The sequence below is a fragment of the Tupaia chinensis genome, unplaced genomic scaffold (assembly GCF_000334495.1).
Source record: "Tupaia chinensis unplaced genomic scaffold, TupChi_1.0 Scaffold000146_1, whole genome shotgun sequence".
NCBI classification, from domain to species: Eukaryota; Metazoa; Chordata; class Mammalia; order Scandentia; family Tupaiidae; genus Tupaia; species Tupaia belangeri.
Window position 1 is genome coordinate 12,430,611 of NW_006159616.1, and position 20,460 is coordinate 12,451,070.

A 20,460-nucleotide genomic window follows, 5' to 3' on the forward strand; every position below is an offset into this window, starting at 1 on the left:
CATGCATGCCCAAAATCCTGACAGGAGGGAGAAATGAAGGAGAGCAGATTGTGGTGCGACCAGTCCCCATGGGGGTTGGGATGCTTTCTCAGTTTCCTTCCCTTTTTTTCTTTCTCTCTGTCTCTCTCTAGCAAACGCACATGCCCTCTGGCAAATTTAAAAACAAAACAAAAAATGAAGGGAGAATGAATATGTCTATACAATCGCCTCTTTCTGAACTGATAATTCAGTATTTTCCTTTCTGTCTCTCTTCGTCTTCCTAGTACCAGGTTCATTGTGGGCTCTGGGTTTTATTGTGCAGATGGGCAGTTTCTGTTTCCTTTATAAGCACATAACTGTGTAAGATTGCAACTGGGTGTTCTCACTGGAAAATGAAGTAGAATACAAATACACCCTGCACTGATGTTTAGACAGCAGTGGGATGCAGCATCCACTAGCTTAGAGCATCTTTACAGTGCAGTTCTCTTTTCTTGCTGGCCCCAGTGTACAGTGAGAAGCGGTGGGAAAGCTGGTTGACCTGTCGTCCCTACACACCTGCCATCATGGGCACATTGCTGCCCGAGCCTCTAAACTTGCTCACTGTCAGATCTTTTTCACTGGACCAATCTCACTGGGGTCTAATTTGTATCATTAACCATTCCTCTTTTGTTGAACTGGGGCTTTGAACAGTTCACCCTTTGTAAGCCTCCAGCATTAGAAGGGGAAGACTGAGGGGCACATGAGAGCATTTGTAGAATGGGCTTTATAAAACCCCCATCTACCCCATAAAGTAGGAGTTCTTCATTAAAGGGACTTTGAGCAGAGGTGATTTCTTCACCTGAGCTGAATATGTAGTCTCTCCCTTCAGTATCATAAAGCTGTTTCAGAGTTTAAAAGGCAAATGTTTCAAAGGACAGCCTTGTTTCACCCAAGGAGGCAGGAGACAGCCCTTAATGTCTAGGAACTCCTGAGGTTCCGTAGATGTTTATCCATCCTACACTATGCCATCTGGGCTCTGTAAGCCTGGCCGGCAACCTTGAACAAGCTCTTCAGGAAAGCCTGCTGTGGTGGCATGGCGACTGTCACATGGGATGCTTTAGACGTATTAGTAGATTCCCCCATGAGGTCTCCCATCTACTCCTGTAAATAAAGGGGGAGCATCCAGCTGGGACTCACTCTGGTTGCAGAGCCTGAATTCTAGAGCCTGGAAACTGGACCCTCAAATAGTCCGGCTCAGCAAGAGTGTGGGACGCACTGATGATGTCCTCAGGCTAGTTAAGGCTCAACCGAGGTGTATGGTTTCCTGTAGGCAAGTGTATCACTGTTTTCCCAGCAACTTTTATGTTTGACAAAAACAGATGGAGAAGCGTTTATAAGGACCTGCTTAGCAATTTCATAGCCATTATTTCACTTAATTCCCTGAAGAATCATGTGAAGGAGGTGGTATTAGCCTCATTTTATAGATGGAGAATTTGTTAGTATATTTCTTTATTCAAAATTTGCTGTAGGACATGTGTGCTCACAGAGAATGATGGGAGGAAGGGTAAGAAATCATCCCCCACAGGGGATGGCCATACCATGATCCATTCTCCTCTCAGGATTTTGGGCATGCTCGTGCCTAGCATGTTTTTAAGCCACTGGGTCCAGGATTTGAACTACATCGTCAGCCATGTGGGATCCAGCCACCTTAACCTCCATGCCACCTGCTTGCCCTAGATGAGGAATTTTAAACTCAGAAAAGATGATTTGTTGGGGCCAGCAAGTGGTGTAGAACCCACATAGCCAGCTGTGGTTCGAGTGCCAGACCCAGTGGCTTGAAACTCACTCCCAGAGTAGGTGCATGTGTGCTCAAGATCCCAGGAGGAGGATGAAGAAGGGATTTTAGCGTGACCACTCCCCCCCGGGGGGGGGGGAATAATTTCCGCTCTCACTGTCTCTGTCTCTCTCTCCTTCTGGCGAGGGCATTCACCCTAAGGCAAAAAAACTCGGGGGTCGGGGGGGGGGGAAGATGACGTGTTCATGATCACACAATTTATAAATGACAGAATTAAACCTCCAGAAATGTAAACCCAAGTCTTCTGGGTTTCCAAACCCAAAGCTACTTCACCCCGCTTCTCTTTAACAAAGAGACAATCATTTTAGATCATATTAGGGCCATTCCAATTAGGCTCTGGGAGAAAGTCATTGCCTTTCCTGGGGCCTTCATTTCCCCATTAGTAAAATGGGAGTGATAATACCTTTCTCTTAGATCTTAGGGATATGTGAGGTCAAAAGAGTGATAGGTTCGAAAGATGATTCAAAATGTGCCTTATAGGGACCAGCAGGTGGTGTGGTGGTTGAGGCACTGGACACTCCCACATGGGTGGTGACCATGGTTCGAGTCCCAGACCTAATGACGTGCTTCTCACTTCTCTCTCTCTCTGGTCAAATTAAAATAAATGAATAAATAAATATTTTTTTTAAAAAAGAAAGAACTATGCCTTATAAACATGAGACATTAGGTTATTACTTTCACAAATGTTAACTTCTCTAGTCATCAGATTTCTGGGCAGTTTCTTCTTAGTTTTATTGGAAAAAATGTGGAATTTGGATTTTTAAAAATAATATTTACAACAGCAGTCTCTTGCCATATTACCACATTGAACCTAAATCCTGGAATTTCCTAAAACCACTTAAAAATTAATTCAAGTAGACAGTTTGTACTCAAGGCAATAAACTGGATCCTTGCTCGTTAAACCAGTCTAGACTCCCAAGTTGGTGTGTCACATTTTGCTCCTTGCCTATACACGATAGAATCGTCATTGTCGTACAGCTTTCTCAAGCCTACTCCTTTGTCCTCCTTCTTTCCCTTCCTTCCGTAACTTAGACTCATGTTTAGTGTTAGATTCGGTTGCATAGTTTCCTATTGGAACAGAGGTCCAAGACCCGCAGCTCTGCTGTTTTTACGGCCTCCTTGCAGCCTCTCGATTAACTCCGGGCACCAGGCCTTCAATGGCACTGCCCTGTTGCCCCAGTACAATTACAGTCCTCCAGCCCCATTGGCCACTTACTGCCTACAGACGAAATCAGCAACGCAGAGGTTGCTAGTGAAAAGCTTCTCTATTCCAGAGGCTGGTGCAAGGTCTATGTACGAGCCTGTCACAGCCTCCTGTGGGGAGAGAGTCGGGGCACCTGCTTTGAAGGAGATGGGCTGTCAGAAGAGCAGTCAGTGTGGCTGCACAGCCCGTTTCTGGGGCTTGCTGTCACTGAGGTGGATGACCCAGCCTCAGTGCACTTCTGTGTCATTCGCAAGTCCGATCATTTTTGTTGATTTTGGTCATTCTTACTGAAGGCAACCAATGAGAAGAGTTAAAAGTTCAGACATCGAATATGGTTGTACACTCCAACAGGAACAATTTGAATGAAAGGTTTCTAGTTTCTAAGATAGACATGTGCTGTCCGCCCAGCAGTATCTGAGGACACCATTCTGTGCTTGTTAGATAATGGGCTCTAGAACACCAGGTGTGAGTGTTTACTTTATGCTCCTTGCCCAAAATTAGTGAGAAGGGATCAAAAACCTTTCCTCAGATGAAATCGTTCAAGCTGAGTTTTCTGGGTGGTGGTAGATCATTGCACTTCTGCATTTGCAGGACGTTGTCCCCAGTGTGCTAGCGAACCATCTGCCCGTGAATGACCCACTTTCTACCCTGAGATGCATGCAATGTAACCATCTCTGTCTTTGTTTTTTTCAGCATTAATAATAAGCTACAGCAGCCCGAGGCAGCTGCTGGGGTGTTGGAATATGCCATGAAACACTTTGGAGAGCTGGTAAGTGCCTCATTCCTTTTAGGAAATCGAGAGGTAGAGGCCTGACTAGGGAGGCACCCAGCCACTACCCTGAGGAAGTTACTTTCTTTTTTTGTTCCCCTCCAGTTACAGTCCAATGCTGACTTCCCTATACCTGTTTGTTTAATTGGCCAAAAGGCATGTGCCCTCACCGAAGATAGGTGGGGGGGGAGTGTTAGGGAGTTCTTACCACCTCTCCCAATGGGGCATGGTCATGCCACAGTGCCTTTGCCTTCGTCTTTCCCTTTCAGAATTTTGGGCACACCATGCATGTGCCAGGTGTGCTTCTCAATCCACCGGGTCCAAGACTCAAACAGCACAATCAGCCATGTAGGATCCAGCCATCTTAACCATCGTGCCCCCAGCTGACCCCAGCCTACCTCTATCTTAAGGGCAAAAGAGGCCATGTCAGGACTTTACTTAACCTGGACATAGCTCATGAGGGCAGAATCTAATAAATAGTAATCATTGATATTTATCAGACTCTTAGCATGTGCCAGGCTCTTTGCAAAGTGCTTTATATACTTCATCTATTTTAGTCCTTACAATGACACTATGAAGTGGTTACTGTTACCCCATTTTACAGATGAGGCGACTGTGCTCCTAGCAGGTTAAGAACCTGTCTGACCAGAAAGAAAATAAATAGCAGAACTTGAACCTTGGCAGTTTGGTGTCAGAGCCCAGGCATTTAACACTGATCTGAGTTATATTTGTATCATCTTGGCAGCTGACATTGTGTCTGGCCCATGGTTAATGCTCAGTACATACTTCAGAAGAAACATGGCCAATTCTTCAGAAAAAAAAAAAAAAAAACTATAATTTATACCTGATACTGAAGGAGTTTTTATTTCTCTGTTGCTTACATAGCTGTTCCTCTACTGCCATCTTTGCCCTACTGATATTAAAATGTCCCAATTAGTCTTTGTGGTCTTGGAAGAGAGCTTTGGTAGCTTCTAAAATATATAAAGCATCAACTTAATCAGCTTAGCATTGAATTTCTAGAAGATCAAGAATCTATGGGCCCATATATTTGATGAGGAACATTTTTATTAGTCATTTAGGTCATTTACTCTGGTTCACTTTTATTTGATTGTCTAGCATTTTTGCCAAAGGCTAATAAACTATACTAAAACTTTTAAGAGAATCTTTTCTCCATCTTTAGTACGTACTACCTATAACTAGACCCAGATCGTATCTCTCTGGATGATGACAAAATAGAACTCTGTCTCATCCATCTTTGCCACAGTCCTTGTTTACAGAAGGAGGGAAGTAGGCCCTCAGGGTATTTAATGTACTGCCCCTAGACCAAGATGTACTGTCCTTTGATATCCTTAGAGCTTAGATCCCAGTGAGTATGGATGGAAACAAGGATACCACGAACATCTGGTATCCCAGAGACCTGCCAGCAGCTGTTTCTACCCCAGTGTTGAGAATGCCAACCTTAAATGAAAGTCCCTCCCTGTTCAGGTTCTGAAGGTGGCCATTAGCTCCAGGATTACTGCTAAACCCACGGTGGATTTTCTGTTACATTTAGGTAGCTGAATCATATTAAGCTCGACAATGGCTTGCTTTTTCTTGGCAGAGCCTGCGCTTTCTCAGCACAGTTTATGTAACAGCAATCTCATTAGAACTGTGTGTGATTCATTGCTTAAACCTTATAGTTTCTGCCATCTATTGCAGTTGAAAATATCCTGCCCCCTACTTGACCTGCCCATATGCTGCTCCCTCCACTTTCTGCTTGTTCATGCTATGAAGTGTATGCCACACATTAGTCACTAGCATCTCAGTACTTTTCCCCTCATATAGAAGCTCAAAATGTGGAGCTTACGAGTGCTACTCTTAAAAGTTTTTAACTTTATGGGACCAGCAGTCAGCATAATGGCTATGTCGCTGGACTCCCATGTGGTCGACCGTGGTTCAAGTCCTGGACCCAGTGGCTTAAAACTCATGCCGGGTGCGTGTTCATGTGTGCCCAAGATCCCAAGAAGAAAATGGAGGAGAAGGGGTTGCAGCGTGGCCATCCCCTGGGGGGTGATTTCTTGCTTTCTGTCTCTCTCTTTGTCTCTGTCTGTCTGGCGAGCGCACGCACCCTATAGCAAAAACCTCTCAAAAAAAAAAAAGAGTTTTTAACTTTATTTACACTGTCTTTTCTGTCACTTTTCCCTAGATTTTCTCCCTTGTATTTAGACATGATCAAGAGGCATTATTCTAGACAGACTTGGGAAATGAAGTTTAGATCATTTACCTTCCATGAAGCCAGATATGATTTTGGCAACTCCACTGACTCTGGGGAAAAGACTTGTGACAGCAGAATTATTGGATTGTCGGGGAAAGTCATGATGCATTTTTGCATAGAAAAACTTTCCCAACCACCTAAGAGTATAGGAACATCAGAAGGCGTTGGCTGTACCAAAGACAAACTAGGAACGTAGGCAGAGATTAACAGTCTGAAATATAAATGACTCCTTACAGAGATTCAAGAAGAAAAGTTTCTTTCAGAAAGCTGAGCAGAGTAGTTGTTAGTGTGTATATTACGTTACACAAACATCAGTTTTATTTAGAGAGAGCGAAAGGGTAATGGGAGAAACTAATGTGGGTCTTGCATTATACCATACGAATTCCACTACAGAATCATATTGTTGCTAAAGAAATCCCTGGAGAGCCACTGCCCTGGCCTGGTAGAGAAATAGTCATTTACTGAGTTGATGAAGAAGCCCAGAAGACAAACAGGTGGAGATTGGATGGAAGGCAGATAGAAAACACATAAAAAAAACCTTCTGACCAGTTAGTGAGTCACAGTCCATAACGCCAATACTGTAGCACTTCTTACTCACATGGATGACACTCAAGTTTCAGCGTGGCACTCCATCTGCCCGAGCAATGGGATCCCTCCTTTGGCCCCTGACACTGGTAAAGCTGCCAAGGGCTAAGCAGGAGGAAACTTTGGCTAGGAGACTCTAGAAGAGAAGAAAGGTTTTCTAAGTGATTTTAACTGGTTGTGTTCTTTGGTATCTTTAATTATTATTTCCAAATACATGAAGAAATCCAGAGAATCAAGTTTTTTAAGTGAGTTATCTTTCTCCAGCAAATATGCAGATATGATGGGACCAGCAGTTAGCATAATGGCTATGCCACTGGACTCCCCATGTAGTCGACCACAGTTTGAGTCCTGGACCCAGTAGCTTAATATCACGCCAGGCGTGTGTGCGTGCATGCCCAAGATCACGAGAGGAGAATGGAGGAGAAGGGATTGTGGTATGGCCACCCCCCCCCAGGGGGGTGATTTCTCGTTTTCTGTCTCTCTCTCTCTCTTTTTTTCTGGTGAACACACGCACCCTATAGCAAAAACTTCTCCAAAACAACAACAACAAAAAAAATGCAGATATGACCTGATCCTTCTGGCCCCATCAAGAAAACAGCTGCCATCCCTGCTGAGTAGTTCAGCATCAGCACTCCAAGAGATGAGTGCCTTGGCATCTCTGCAGGAAGTCTGGACAGGGCTTCCCACTCTCCCCAAATGAGATCCTCTCTCCCCACCTCTCCACGTGCTACTGTTCTGATGACTCTTGTGTCTGGGCAGAAAGTGATGGGAAGGACCATGGCTTGATGTCTACTTTCGGGTTATCCCAAGATCACTTTATCAGTGTGCTGTGGAACTGGCATTTCCACCCTCTCCAAATGACAAACCTCCAGAGAGTTGGGCCAAGCCCAGATACACTGGGATGTGTGGGGTGCTATGCACACAACACAGCACCCAAGGGAAGAGAGTATGTACATTTTGCAGCGTGACCCTTTGTCCTCTGTGCCTCATAGCGGTGCTCTTTCTTCTCCCCTTGGCAGGAGATCCAGGCTACCTGGTATGAGAAACTGCATGAGTGGGAGGATGCTCTTGTAGCCTATGACAAGAAAATGGACACCAACAAGGATGACCCGGAGCTGATGCTGGGCCGCATGCGCTGCCTCGAGGCCCTGGGGGAATGGTGAGCTTTGTCCTGATGATGGCCTGAGTGGCTGTGAGAGACTCTCTTGATCTTTGGATCTGAGAGAAGGGTTTCCCTCAAATCAAGTTCTCACCTCAGGCTCTCATTTTGTTTTGATATTTTCCTAGGAATCATGTATCACTTTTATGTTTTAACTCTCTATTCTGTCTCCTACCAAATAGCAAGGATATTCTAATTTTTTCTCTAACTTAAACCTTTAATGCTCTTAGAACTTACCAGCCTTGAGGTGTGCACCAAAGATCTACTCCTGTTTGTTCCATCCGCTCTCTTGATCTTGCCTGACCTGGTGGAAATCTCATATTCTTACTCTGCAACTTTAGTTTTTTTTTCAAATTTTTTATCTTTATTATTATTATTTTTAATTTGCTATAGGGAACATGCATTCACCAGAGAGAGAGAGCGCAAGTGAGAAAGTAAGCCACTGAACTGCGGTCAGTCATTTGGGAATCCAGTACCTTAACCACCATGCCACTTGCTGCCCCCTCCCTTTTTTAAATTAGCTCTTGTTAATGCTTTTTGGAAAGAGGAGTAAATACAGCCCTCTTCAGGTGCTTCACCTTTATTGGATACTTAACTGTGTGCCTTGTACTATGCCAGGCCCCAAGGACACAAAAGACATGGAAAGCAGGCTTTAACTGTGAGGCTGATGGACAAGGACATAAGCAGATGGTTACTGAAGCCTGAGAGGACATTGACAGTGTTATGAGCAGACTACTTTGGAGCCCAAAGGAGAGAGCAGGGTGATCTTGCAATGCTTCCTAGAGGAAGGACTAGGAGACAGGTGAAGATAAAGAGTGGGAACAGGTATACCAGGTAGAAGCAATAGTATTGTTTAACTGTAAACATTTGACCAGGTTTGGAGACTTGTTTGGGGCTACTGAAGAAAAAAATGGTTCCCATTCTATATCTAGCATCAAGTGCAGGTGTTTTTTTTGTTTTGTTTTTTGTTTTTTGTGGTTTTTTTTAGAGGTTTTTGCTATAGGGCGCGTGCACTTGCCAGACAGACAGAGACAGAAAGACAGAAAGCAAGAAATCACCCCCCAGGGGGGATGGCCACACCACAATCCCTTCTCCTCCATTCTCCTCTCGGGATCTTGGGCACCCACACACAGGGCACTGTGCATGAGTTTAAGCCACCAGGTCTGGGACTCAAACCGCGGTCAGCTACATGGGAGTCCAGTGACATAGCCATTATGCTAGCTGCTGGTCCCTCAAGTGTAGTTTTTTAAAAATAGTTAAAACACAGTGCTGGGAACCAGCAGTTAGCGTAATGGCTATGTCGCTGGACTCCCACGTAGTCGACCGCAGTTCGCTTCCCGGACCCGATGGCTTAAAACTCATGCCGGGCACGTGTGCGTGCGTGCCCAAGATCCTGAGAGGAGAATGGAGGAGAAGGGATTGCGGCGTGACCATCCCCCCTGGGGGGTGATTTCTCGCTTTCTGTCTCTATGTCTCTCTCTGTCTGGCGAGCGCACGCGCCCTATAGCAAAAATCTCTCCAAAAAAAAAACACAGTGCTGAGCCAACCCCGTGGCCTAATGATTCAGGAAACTCGATCCCACATGACTGACCACAGTGTAAATAGAGGCTTGAAAAACACCAGGCACACATGTATGCATGCCCCAAATCCCTACAGGATAGAGAAATGGAGGATAAAGAATTGTAGTATGACCATGCCCCATTAAAGGATGCTTTCTCCTTCTCCTTCATTCTCTTTCTCTCTCTGTCTCTCTCTCTCTGGCAAGGGCACATACCTTCTAGAATAAAAAAAATTTAATGCTATACTACCAACATTAAAGAGTTTAACTGCAGTTTTAAACAAGTGAAACAAAATGTCATACAGCCTCCCTACTAGTGTGTTATCTGAACTTTCCTAGGACATGACACTGAAGACCCCTGTTTATTCATACAACCAGAAATTTAATGCCTACTCACTGCCAGTGTCTTTGCCAGGTCTGAGGACATAAAAGTAGCCATGACAGACATAGCGCCTGCCTTCCCAGAGCTTACAGGACAGACAGCCAGGCTGCTGTCATACTCGTGATGCAGAAGCAGCTTGTTGTGATGCCAGTGATACAGGAGAAGCCCAGGGGCTGTGGGCAATAGGGCATGCCCTAATCTAGGCTTGGAACGTTACAGAGGAAGGCTTCCAGGAAGTAGTGATATCTAATTTGGACCTGTATATTGAGGAGCATGATGTGTTTAGGGTTCTGAAAGTTCAGTGTGGCTAAAGGGTTGGTGTGATGTGGAAAGAGGTAAAAAGTGGGGCAGTCGATGTAGGCAGTGCCCAGATCTTTCATGGAAGGCTTGTGAACCCTGATGGAATTTGGGCTTTAACCTAGAAGTCATTGGGAGGCCATTGAAGTATTTGGAGAACCATCATAATCAGGTTTGCATTGTATAATGAACCCTTTAGGGGCAAATTAGAGAGTGGATTAAAGGGAGGCCAGCGAAGAGACGGCCAGAGCAGATCGCACGACCATCAAGGGGGGAGAGGTGATGTGGTGAGGAAGGCAATGGCAGCAGCTGGAGAGAAGCAGCTGGATCCAGAGATCCTTAGGAGGTGGCATTAGTGGGGATTTGGAGACTGATTTCAGTGTGGAATGGGATGGAAAAAGGAATTGTTACTGTTTAAGCCTTAGTACTGAAGGTGAGGCCTGAACACCCAGAACTCCTCAGAGGCCAGGTCACCTTAAGCCTGACCTCCTGAGGAGTCCTTGAGGTGAAACCAAATCCTACAGGACTACCTATGCTCTTATAATTGGGTCTGAATATGGAGCCTTGCAGCTCCACAATATTATTTAAAAAAAAAAAAAAATCTGGGCCTGCCCTTTATCCTAGTAGTTCAAGGAGCTAGATTCCACATGGCCAACCATGGTCCATATCCTGGACCCGGAGACTTGTGTGCATGTGTGTTCATGTCCAAAATCTCAGCAAGGAGAAATGGAGGAAGAGGGATTGTAATGTGACCATATCCCATTGGGTTTGCTTTCTCCCCATCTCCATCTCTCTGTCTCCCTTTGGAAAGCCCACGTAACCTCTGACAGTTAAAAAAAAAAAATCCTTGGTACCAGCAGATGGCATAATGGTTACATTGCTGGACTCCCACATAGTTAACCATAGTTTGAGTCCTGGATCCAGCGGCTTAAAACTCAGGCCAGATGCATATGCGTGCATATCTAAAATCCTGAGAGGAGAATGGAGGAGAGGGTATTGTGGCATGGCATCCCCCTAGGGGGTGATTTCTTCCTTTCTATCTCTGTCTCTCTGGTGAGTACACGTACCCTATAGCAAATATATCTCCAAAAATTTAAAAATAAATAATTATCTTCATATTCTTTTTTTATTTTTAAGGCATTTTTTTGGAAAGGTAATATGCACATGGTACAAATTCAGTAGTACAAGACTACAACAGAGTTATAGACCTCGGATGTCATCTTGTCCCCTACCACCCAGACTTCTAGACACTGTGATCACTTTATATAGGCTTCCAGGGATAATCCAAGTGCAGGGAAGGGAAAATATATTTTCTTCTACTCTTCTTAGGTTCATGGCTGAGGCCTCTGTAACAAAAGACAGATTAGATTAATAGAATAAAAGCATACAAGTTTATTTAAGTTATACATAGGAGGCTATGAAGATTGAAAGAATTAATTAAACCTAAGTTTTTTAATTTAAAGTTTGTCTCGTCTATGAACAAGAGAGAAAGAGAAACAGCATGTGTACGTGTGTGCCCAAAATCCTGAGAAGAGAATGGAAGATAAGGGATTGTGGCATGGCCATCCGTCCTGGGGGATGATTTCTCACTTTCCCTGTCTCTCTCTCTCTCCTGGAAGCACACATGTTCTGTGGCAACAATCTAATAAAAACAAAAAGTAGATAGTTATGGAGAAATAGAATAGAGCACAAAGGGTATGATCTAATGATAACAAACTGAGGAAACAGCAAAGCCTGTTAAGATTATCTTCTGTGACTCTAGGCCTTCAGAGATAAGGTTGTTTCTTTCTTCTGGGTATAAGGAGAATGCCTTTCACTTGAGGGTTTTATGACCTTCAGAAGATGACATCTTAGATGTCTGACCTGCTCTGGTGCCATTTCCTTAAAATGTGCAGTATTCCAAAGTGGCATATCTTGGGGTAGTATGTCCTGTTTCCTGTCACACGTGTACTAATGCTCTGTTTATAATAACATTTTAAACCTCGCTTTTTTCACTTAGGAAGTCTAGGCCACGGGTCTTGACAGTACCTATAGGGCTACTGTCTCATTTTTAATGGCTTTATAATAGTCTATCATATTAATAAATATAGTCTATTCACTGTTGGCAGATTTTATTTTAAATTATATACTTTGGGAAGTTTAAAGATTAATATTGGGCAAAATTATAGTCAGGTTTCTGAAAGAATGCTCTTTCACTACACTATCTTTCTGTACCTAATTACAGATATTCTTTTGGTAAACTATCTTTTTTTTTTTTAAGAATTATTTATTTTTTTTTTGTTTATTTATTTATTTTAATTTGACCAGAGAGAGAGAGACAGAGAGAGAGAAGGAAAGTGAGAAAACAAACCACCAGGTCCTAGACTCTAACTGTAGTCGGCCATGTGGGAGTGTCCAGCGCCTTAACCACCATGCCACCTGTTGGCCCTGGTAAATTGTCACTACTGCCTCTTAATATAAATAAAGTTATTACCATATTACCAAGAGAGAAGATGTCGTAAGACTTTAAATGAAAATTTAATGTTGGACCAGCAAATGGCATGGAGGTTCAGGTGCGGGATCCCACATAGCCAGCTGAGCAGTTCAAGTCTCAGACGTGGTGGCTTAAGAATCACACTGGACACATGTGCATGCATGTCAAAAGAAGAATTGTGGAGTGGCCATCCCCTCTGGAATGTTATCTCTCACTTTCCCTCTCTCTCTTTTACTCTGGCAAACACATGTACTCTAGCAAAAAACTAAAAAAAAAAAATTTAATGCCAATGAATTTAGCCTTAGACATTCAATCACACACACCACACATATATACATACATATATATATAATATATGATAATGTAAGATTACATGAAATTAACTTAATTGTCTGATTTAACCATTATTAGGAGATTCAAAATATTGTTGTTACTTATTTTTATAAAGTACCATCTTACATTATTCACCTATTCAATAAATTTAGGAAGCATATCTTCCCAGATTCACTTCATTGCTTCATAATAACTAAAACTTTTTAAATCCAAGTATCTAAAACTGCACTGTTCAAGTGTTAGCCACTAGCTACAAAGGCTATTTTAAAACTAGACAGAATTTAAAATCTCATTTCTCACTCCCAGTAGCCACCTTTCAGGTACTCAGGAGCCATGTATGTCTCGTGGCTGCCGTGTTGGGCCATGCAAGTGGGGGACGTCCGCGTCACTGCAGAGCACTCTCCGACACTGACAATCCGAAGTAGAAGAAAGACATGATAACAAGAGTTAGACATGTTATTTCAAAAACAAGTTATTTTATTTTCAAGGTAGCTGTCATGCAGTCATATCTTTTTTTAATGCATTATTTTATTTAACTTTATTTATTCATATTTTGATTTAACCAGAGAGGGACAGAGTGAGAGAGGGAAAGTGAGAAAGTAAGCCACCAAGTCCAGGACTCAAACCGCGCTCGGCCTTGTGAGAGTCCAGCACCCTTAACCACCACACCACCTGCCGAGCCACAAGCATATCTTTTTAAGAGAAAGGTAAAAAAAGATATAAATTTCTGGGGTTTTTTTGTTTGTTTATGTTTTTTAATTTGCCAGAGAATGCATGCAATTGCCCGAGAAAGACAGACAGGAGAGAGAAGATGGGAAACCATCCCTGTGGGGATTGGTCATGCCACAATCCCTTTCCCTCAATTTCTCACTCCTTTTGGGAGTTTGGGCACACACACACACGTGCCTGGTGTGTTTCTCAAGCCGCTGGTTCCTAGTCCATGAGGTCAGCTGTGTGGGATCTAGCCACCTAACCACCATACCACAGGACTGGCTCCTAAATGTTCTTAAAAATTCAACTCTAAAGCATTCTTAAAATGCTTTCATATCTCCCTGTTGCCTTTAGATTTACATACCGATGTCACCACCTGGCATTCAGAATCTTTCACCTGTGGTTCCAACCTACTTCTTTAGCTATTTCTCAGTGAACTGTCTCATAATCCGGGCTCAGGCCAAGTTATTTACACTTGCCCTCCTCACTTGTCATCCCCTTTTCTACTTTCTGAAATCCTCTCCACCACTTCTCCCTTGAAACTGTGCCTGGTTCCTACCCTTCTCCCATCCCCTTTTGGATTAGAAACAACCACAGTCTCTAGCTGGGTTAAAGTGATACAGCTTAGATGAATGGAGAGACTTGGGATAGGATTTCATGTCTTCTTATGTGGCAGGCTCACAGAAGGTGAGACAGCTTTCCTGAAATCTCCCAAGGATGGAGTGATTCTGGTCTCCTAAGATTATAGTTCTCAGTCCCATAGATCTCCCATCTCTTGGATTCTTTTCAGATTTATAGTTACCTATAAAGTATGAATAGCCAGTGATGCTGACCAAGGGGTTCAACAATGTGCACAACTAAAAGATTTTAGAAAGGGGTAAAGGAAGCTGAGTTTTTTTCTGATTTCTGATGTGGTTTATTTAATCAATTTTGTTTAGAGTGCAGTGTCTTAATTTCTTTTGCTTCAAGCATATGATCTCGAATGCACCTGAGCCACTTGAAGTGGCATTCATAATAATCTGGAGTTACCTGTGAGCAAAAACCCAAGACCTTTCCCTGTGGCACACACAGCCACACCTGCAGCCTGAGTGGGCCTAAGCGAACCTCTCCATACCGTTTCCCACACAGCCTCTAGACCCTGGAGAACGGACTCCTTGGGCAGAGCACAGGCAGCACACCAGCAGAGGCATTCCAAATGACGAAACCCCTTCAGACTTTTTCAAACCTACACACTAGGTGGGAAGGCCCCCGTCCTGCAGGGCAGGCCTTTCACCCAGTTCTTCCTGTTGTGCAGGAAGGGTATGAGAAGACCTGTCCTGGTTCTTGCCCCACAAACAATCTCTTACTTTTTGTTTATTTTATTTTTTATAATGCACGTTTGTGGGAGAGAGGAGCTATGCCTCTGTTTCTCCGAGTGTACCACCAGGTTCTGACTGCTGTGCACACAGCACCATGGTAAAGGCAGGCCTGCTGTCACCGCCAGGATGCCACTCCTGCACCACTAGCTACTCTGTCTCTTGAGGCGACAGTCTGTGGGATCTAATCACTGAATTTGCTCCCTGGCTCTAGATGAAAAGAAAAACTGAAGCAGAACCAGCAGGTGGCATGGTGGTTAAGGTGCTGGACTCCCATAGCCAACCAGAGTTCAAGTACCAGACCTGACAGTTTGCTTTCTCACTTTCTCTCTGTCTCTAGACAGTACACAAGCTCTGTAGCAAATTGAAAAATTGTAATAATAATAAATAAAATTAAATAAAAATTTTTAAATAGAAAAAAACAATGTTGAAGTGACCTGTGGCACCGAAATAGGTGGTCCTGAGCAAAGAATAGAGGAAGGCTGTAAAAATTTGAATTTACAGGTTGGAAGGACCATTCAAATTTCACGTAGCTTTCTCCTTTACCTCCAGGCAGGACCCCAACAGAAATCTGCTGCACAGATTAGCTGTTCCTCTAATCCAGTGGTCCTCGAGCTGTGGCCCCTGGACCTACAACTGACAACATGTAGAAGCTTGTTAGAAACACACATTCTCGGGGAACCAGCAGTTAGCGTAATGGCTATGTCGCTGGACTCCCACGTAGTCGACCGCGGTTCGTGTCCCGGACCCGGTGGCTTAAAACTCACGCTGGGCGTGTGTGCGTGCTTGCCCAAGATCCTGAGAGGAGAATGGAGGAGAAGGGATTGCGGCATGACCATCCCCCCTGGGGGGTGATTTCTCGCTTTCTGTCTCTATGTCTCTCTCTGTCTGTCTGGCGAGCGCACGCGCCCTACAGTGAAAATCTCTCCAAAAAAAAAGAAAGAAACACACATTCTCAGGCCCCACCCCAGACCTACCAAGACAGAAACTCAGCAGGTACAGCCCAGCCATCTGCAGGAGCTCTCTAAAGGATGTGGTACATACATTAAGATAGCGCCTAGCTGAGCCCAGGAAAAGAGATTCTTTTTTGTTTTGCTTTTGTTTTTGAGAGGTTTTTGCAATAGGGCGCATGTACTCACCAGAAAGACGGAGAGAAACAGACAGAAAGTGAGAAATCACCCCCCAGTGTGGATGGCCACGCCACAATCCCTTCTCCATTCTCCTCTTAGGATCTTGGGCACGGACACATGCGTGCCTGGTATGAGTTTAAGCCCTCAAGTCCGGGACTTGAACCACAGTCGCAGACATGGGAGTCCAGCGATGTCGCCCTTATGCCAGCTACTGGTCTCAGGGCAAGAGGTTTAAGTCGGGGTGGCAGGGAACAAACACTGAACTTCGCCAACACTCAGCACTGAGCTTCATTCAATGCATAGAGCATGATGGCTACCCACTTCCTCTCTGGTCTCAGCTCTGTATTGAGCCAGAGTGCTTGTGTTTTGGCTCTCTCGAGAGCCAGAGAAGTTAATATCTGCTGTGCCAAGATGCTGGATTCTGGCTCTGAGCACTTATCCTAATCAGATTCTGAGGGAGCTCAGCCTAGATCCCTTCGTCAGTGACTGGCTTCAGTGTCTCTATCCCTACCACCAGCATGTCCCGCTGTATACAGTGCAACTCATGAGCCCTTTTTCTTGATTCCACTTCCACTGCCAAGTTAAAATACCCGGCAACATGTCTTTCAGAAAACAGGAAGAAATCAGGAGTCTCCTGGCTGCATTTTAAAGGTCACATGAAATCAGGTTCTTGAATTTGCATAATAGCATAAAATCACAGTTTTAACAGGACCTCTCTGTTCTTAAGAAGGGCTTCCTTTTCTCTTTGTGTATCGAGGCCTACTGAGCACCATCCGTATCTTAATATCTCATAGAACTTAGACTCGTAGTAATTGTACAGAATTCTGAGGATAAGCAGCATCTAGATTTCTGGTAGTGAACCATTGTAGAGCCTTTCTTCTATACAGATTTATTTCATTTGGGTTTCATTTTAGTCTGAAACCATTTGTATAATACTGTTCAGAGCCAATTTCCCTATAGCTTTGAACACAAAATGAATGTCCAGATGTGTCTCTTCAGATTGCTTTCTCTGTAGGCCTGCCAAGGGGAAAGAGCCCAGAGTTCACTGGCATAGGAGAGAAGTGATTTAATATTTATGAAGGGGGCCAGATGTCCAGAACATTTCACATCACATAGAGTTAAACATGGTCCCTGCCCTTGATAAACTCATTCTCAGACAAATTGTGAACACCAGGCCATAGAAACAAGAAATAGCCCATTCACTTTTCTAGTACATGAGCCTGTATGCTTTTTATTTAAAGGCTCTCAGTTCAAGGCAGGCCCCTTTCAGGCCAGTTCCTCTGTAGCTATGTAGCTGCTCAAGGGACTGGAGAGGAAGACTAGTTAGTTCCAGAGGCTATTTTGGTTAACCTGACTGTATAATTCTTTTCCTTTAGGGGGCAGCTCCACCAGCAGTGCTGTGAAAAGTGGACCCTGGTTAATGATGAGACCCAAGCCAAGATGGCCCGGATGGCTGCTGCAGCTGCATGGGGTTTAGGTAAGGCACCCAGGTTGAGGTGAGGCAGGGGGTGCATATCCTAGGAGTGAGGCACTGAGGCTCCAGGTGGAGATGTGGATACTGAGAACTTATGAAAACAGTCTGAATCTACCTACTTCTACAGATGCCCTCTTTCCTACCTGATCATTTTGATTAACCTGTTCAATGGCAATAAAAATGGATCTTCATGGGGAGGCCAAGGAGATAGTGAGCAAACATCGAAGTCGAGATTTGGTGGGTAAGAAGAACAGACTCAGCACGCTCACGCACAGCCACACAGTTCTGCTGGCACTGTATGTGCGGGGATTTTCCCCACACGCCAAGCAGTCCTCCAGCAAACAGCAATGCAGTCTAGCAGTTCCGATACTGTCTACCTGGAAATAACATCAGGGCCTGCAGGTTAAGGGCTCAGTACTTAAAAGATGGCCCCCGACCACAAACACCAGGTACAAGTTCAGGTTGTGACTTGCGCTTTGGACTGACCAGCTCTCAGTCACCCTGGACCCTTCAGCAGTGATTGACGTCAGTATCTGTATCTCCACACCAGCATGCCCAACCCCCATGCAGCTCATGTCCCATGGAGTTCCGACTACCCTCTTTGGGTTTGATTATTTTCTAGGATTACTCTCAGAGCTCAGGGAAATGCTTTACTTGTATCTACCAGTTAATATAAAGGGTGTGGGTGGACAAATGCATAGGGTGAGGTATGGAAGGGTTTAGAGCTCAGGAACTTCTGCCCTTGTGGAGTGGGGTGTGCCATTGGCCTGCCTCCTTGCACATTCACCAACCCGGAAGCTCATTGCTCACGAGTCTGTATTGTACTTAACCTGCAGCCCCCCGCCACTCACCTATCCTGAAGGCCTGGTTGACCCTCAAAATTTCTAATCACTTGATTTTTCTAGAAACCATCCACTTCCTGAGGCTTTGTAGGAACCTCAGTTTCCTTATTAGCATAATCAAAAGCATTCATTGTGATTAGCAAAAGTCACTCCTATTAGTGGGGACATTCTGAGGGTTTTAGAGCTCTGTCCCAGGAAACAGAGACAAAGACCAAATATATGTCTTATCATACAGTAGTAGGACTTATATTCATCTTTTTTTTTCTGCTTTACTTTTTTTTTTTTTTTTGCTCTAGAGCATGTGTGTTCTTTGGAGAGAGAAGAGAAGAAAACACCCATGGTCATACCACACTCCCTTCTTCATTTCTTTGTCCTGTCATGATTTTGGGCACATGTGCATACACGCCTGACATGTTTTTCAAGCTTTCAGGCCTGAGATTCAAACTGTGGTGGGCCATTTGGGATCCAGTCTCCTTGATCATTAGGCCATGGGCTAACCCATATTTTTTATTGTTTATATTAAAGTTACTGGGTTATTTTTCTCTTTCAAAAATGAAATCTAGGGGGCCAGCAGGTGCTTGGTGGTTAAGGGCACTGGACTCCCACCTGGCTGACCATGGTTCAAGTCCCGAACCTAACAGCTTGCTTTCTCAATTTCCCCTTTTCTCTCTCTCACTCTGTCCTTCTCTGGTCAAAATAAAATAAATAAAGTTAAATAAAATAATTCTTTAAAAAAATGAAATCTAGAAGGCTGACAGGTGGCATGGTTAAGGTACTGGACTCCCACATGACTGATCGCAGGTTAAGTCCCAGACCTGTCAGCTTGCTTTCTCATTTTCCCTCTCTTTCTGTGTCTTTCTCTGGTGAGCACATGTACCCTGTAGCAAATTTTTAAAAAATTAATAAATAAATAATGTGGAAAAATAGATCTAAAGGTAGGAATTCCCAGACTGGTTGTTGGCTCCATCATTATTAGCCTTTTTCCATATTTCTGCTTTGCGTGCTTAGCATGGGCCCTTCATTTTTCTCTTTTTCTAGCCCTACTCCCTGCCAGACACTAGCCTCCCTCTGCCAGGTCTTTCATTTTAAAGTACACCTCATGATCCAGTATAGTTGCTAGAGCTCCATCCATCATGTCTTTATCCTAAGCAGGAGTAAAGAGATAGTTGTCTATCTCATTTTATTTAATTTTTAGTACAGAATATTACCAACATATTAAAAAAAATTTTTAATAAAACAAAGAGAATTATATAATGAGCCCCTGTTTTTTACTTTCTCCAACAATTACAAGCTTTTTGACCATTTTGTTTTCTCTGATGTCCTCCTTGCTATAGCCTAACACTTGCCCACCTTAGTCCTACTTCCAGAGTATTTTAAAACAGGGATTTATTTTTAATTCCTACAGACATGCAAATTTCTGGCACTAGGTAGGCTCTGGCTGAAATTGGCAAGATCTACTCCAGAGATGTCCTTGACAAGAGAAGAGAGGCACTGTATAATATAGGATGTCCCAAAGGAAGAGCTTCACCTCTGGAGTGCAGAGGAAGGTTACGTAACCTTCCTCCTCCATTCTATCCTCCTGTCTCTCTTGAGTCACAGAGTTTATATCCTTTCCTTTCATAGCTCTGGGCTGGATCTGGAACATTTTTCAAAAACAAATTGCTTCCTGAGGAGTCATCGTTTGCTATTTGCTTTTGCCCAGAGGCATAGAGAATAGATGAGATGATGGTCTGGAGTGAAAGGCAGGAAAATGCCTTGTAAAACCTGCAGTTCGCAGCTAATGAAGCTGCTGTCTTTTCTACAGATGGTCTTGCAAATCCTGGCGTTTGACACATGTTCATCCCACCAGGGGAAGTGAAGCCTCTTCCTGGAAGCAGCCGTTTCCTCTGTCTAGTGTGACACAAAGACCACAGTGCTGTGACCTAGTCTATCTTCCTGCTGTAACAGAGCCTTTTAAAACATTTATTTCCTCCCTCTGGAGGCAAAGATATTGCCAGAGTAGGATGGGCAACCTATTTGTCTAATCTTGTCCCCTATCTGGGTCATGCCATTTTCAGTTGTTTAGAGGAAAATGTAATTTCCCAGTGTGCCATTGAACTGTGAGGTGCTTCATGTGTAGGG

The 20,460-nt window shown here is 43.9% G+C and overlaps 1 protein-coding gene across 1 annotated transcript in view; it reads left to right on the top strand.

The window, feature by feature from the left end:
• The window catches only part of MTOR (mechanistic target of rapamycin kinase), a 163,881-nt gene that overhangs the window by 95,007 nt on the left and 48,414 nt on the right, over window positions 1–20,460 (top strand). Inside the window, exons 29-31 of the mRNA XM_006145332.3 lie at window positions 3,711–3,786; window positions 7,645–7,784; window positions 17,400–17,500. Of these exons, the coding sequence (XP_006145394.1) occupies window positions 3,711–3,786; window positions 7,645–7,784; window positions 17,400–17,500 (317 nt within the window). The remainder of the gene's footprint in view (window positions 1–3,710; window positions 3,787–7,644; window positions 7,785–17,399; window positions 17,501–20,460) is intronic.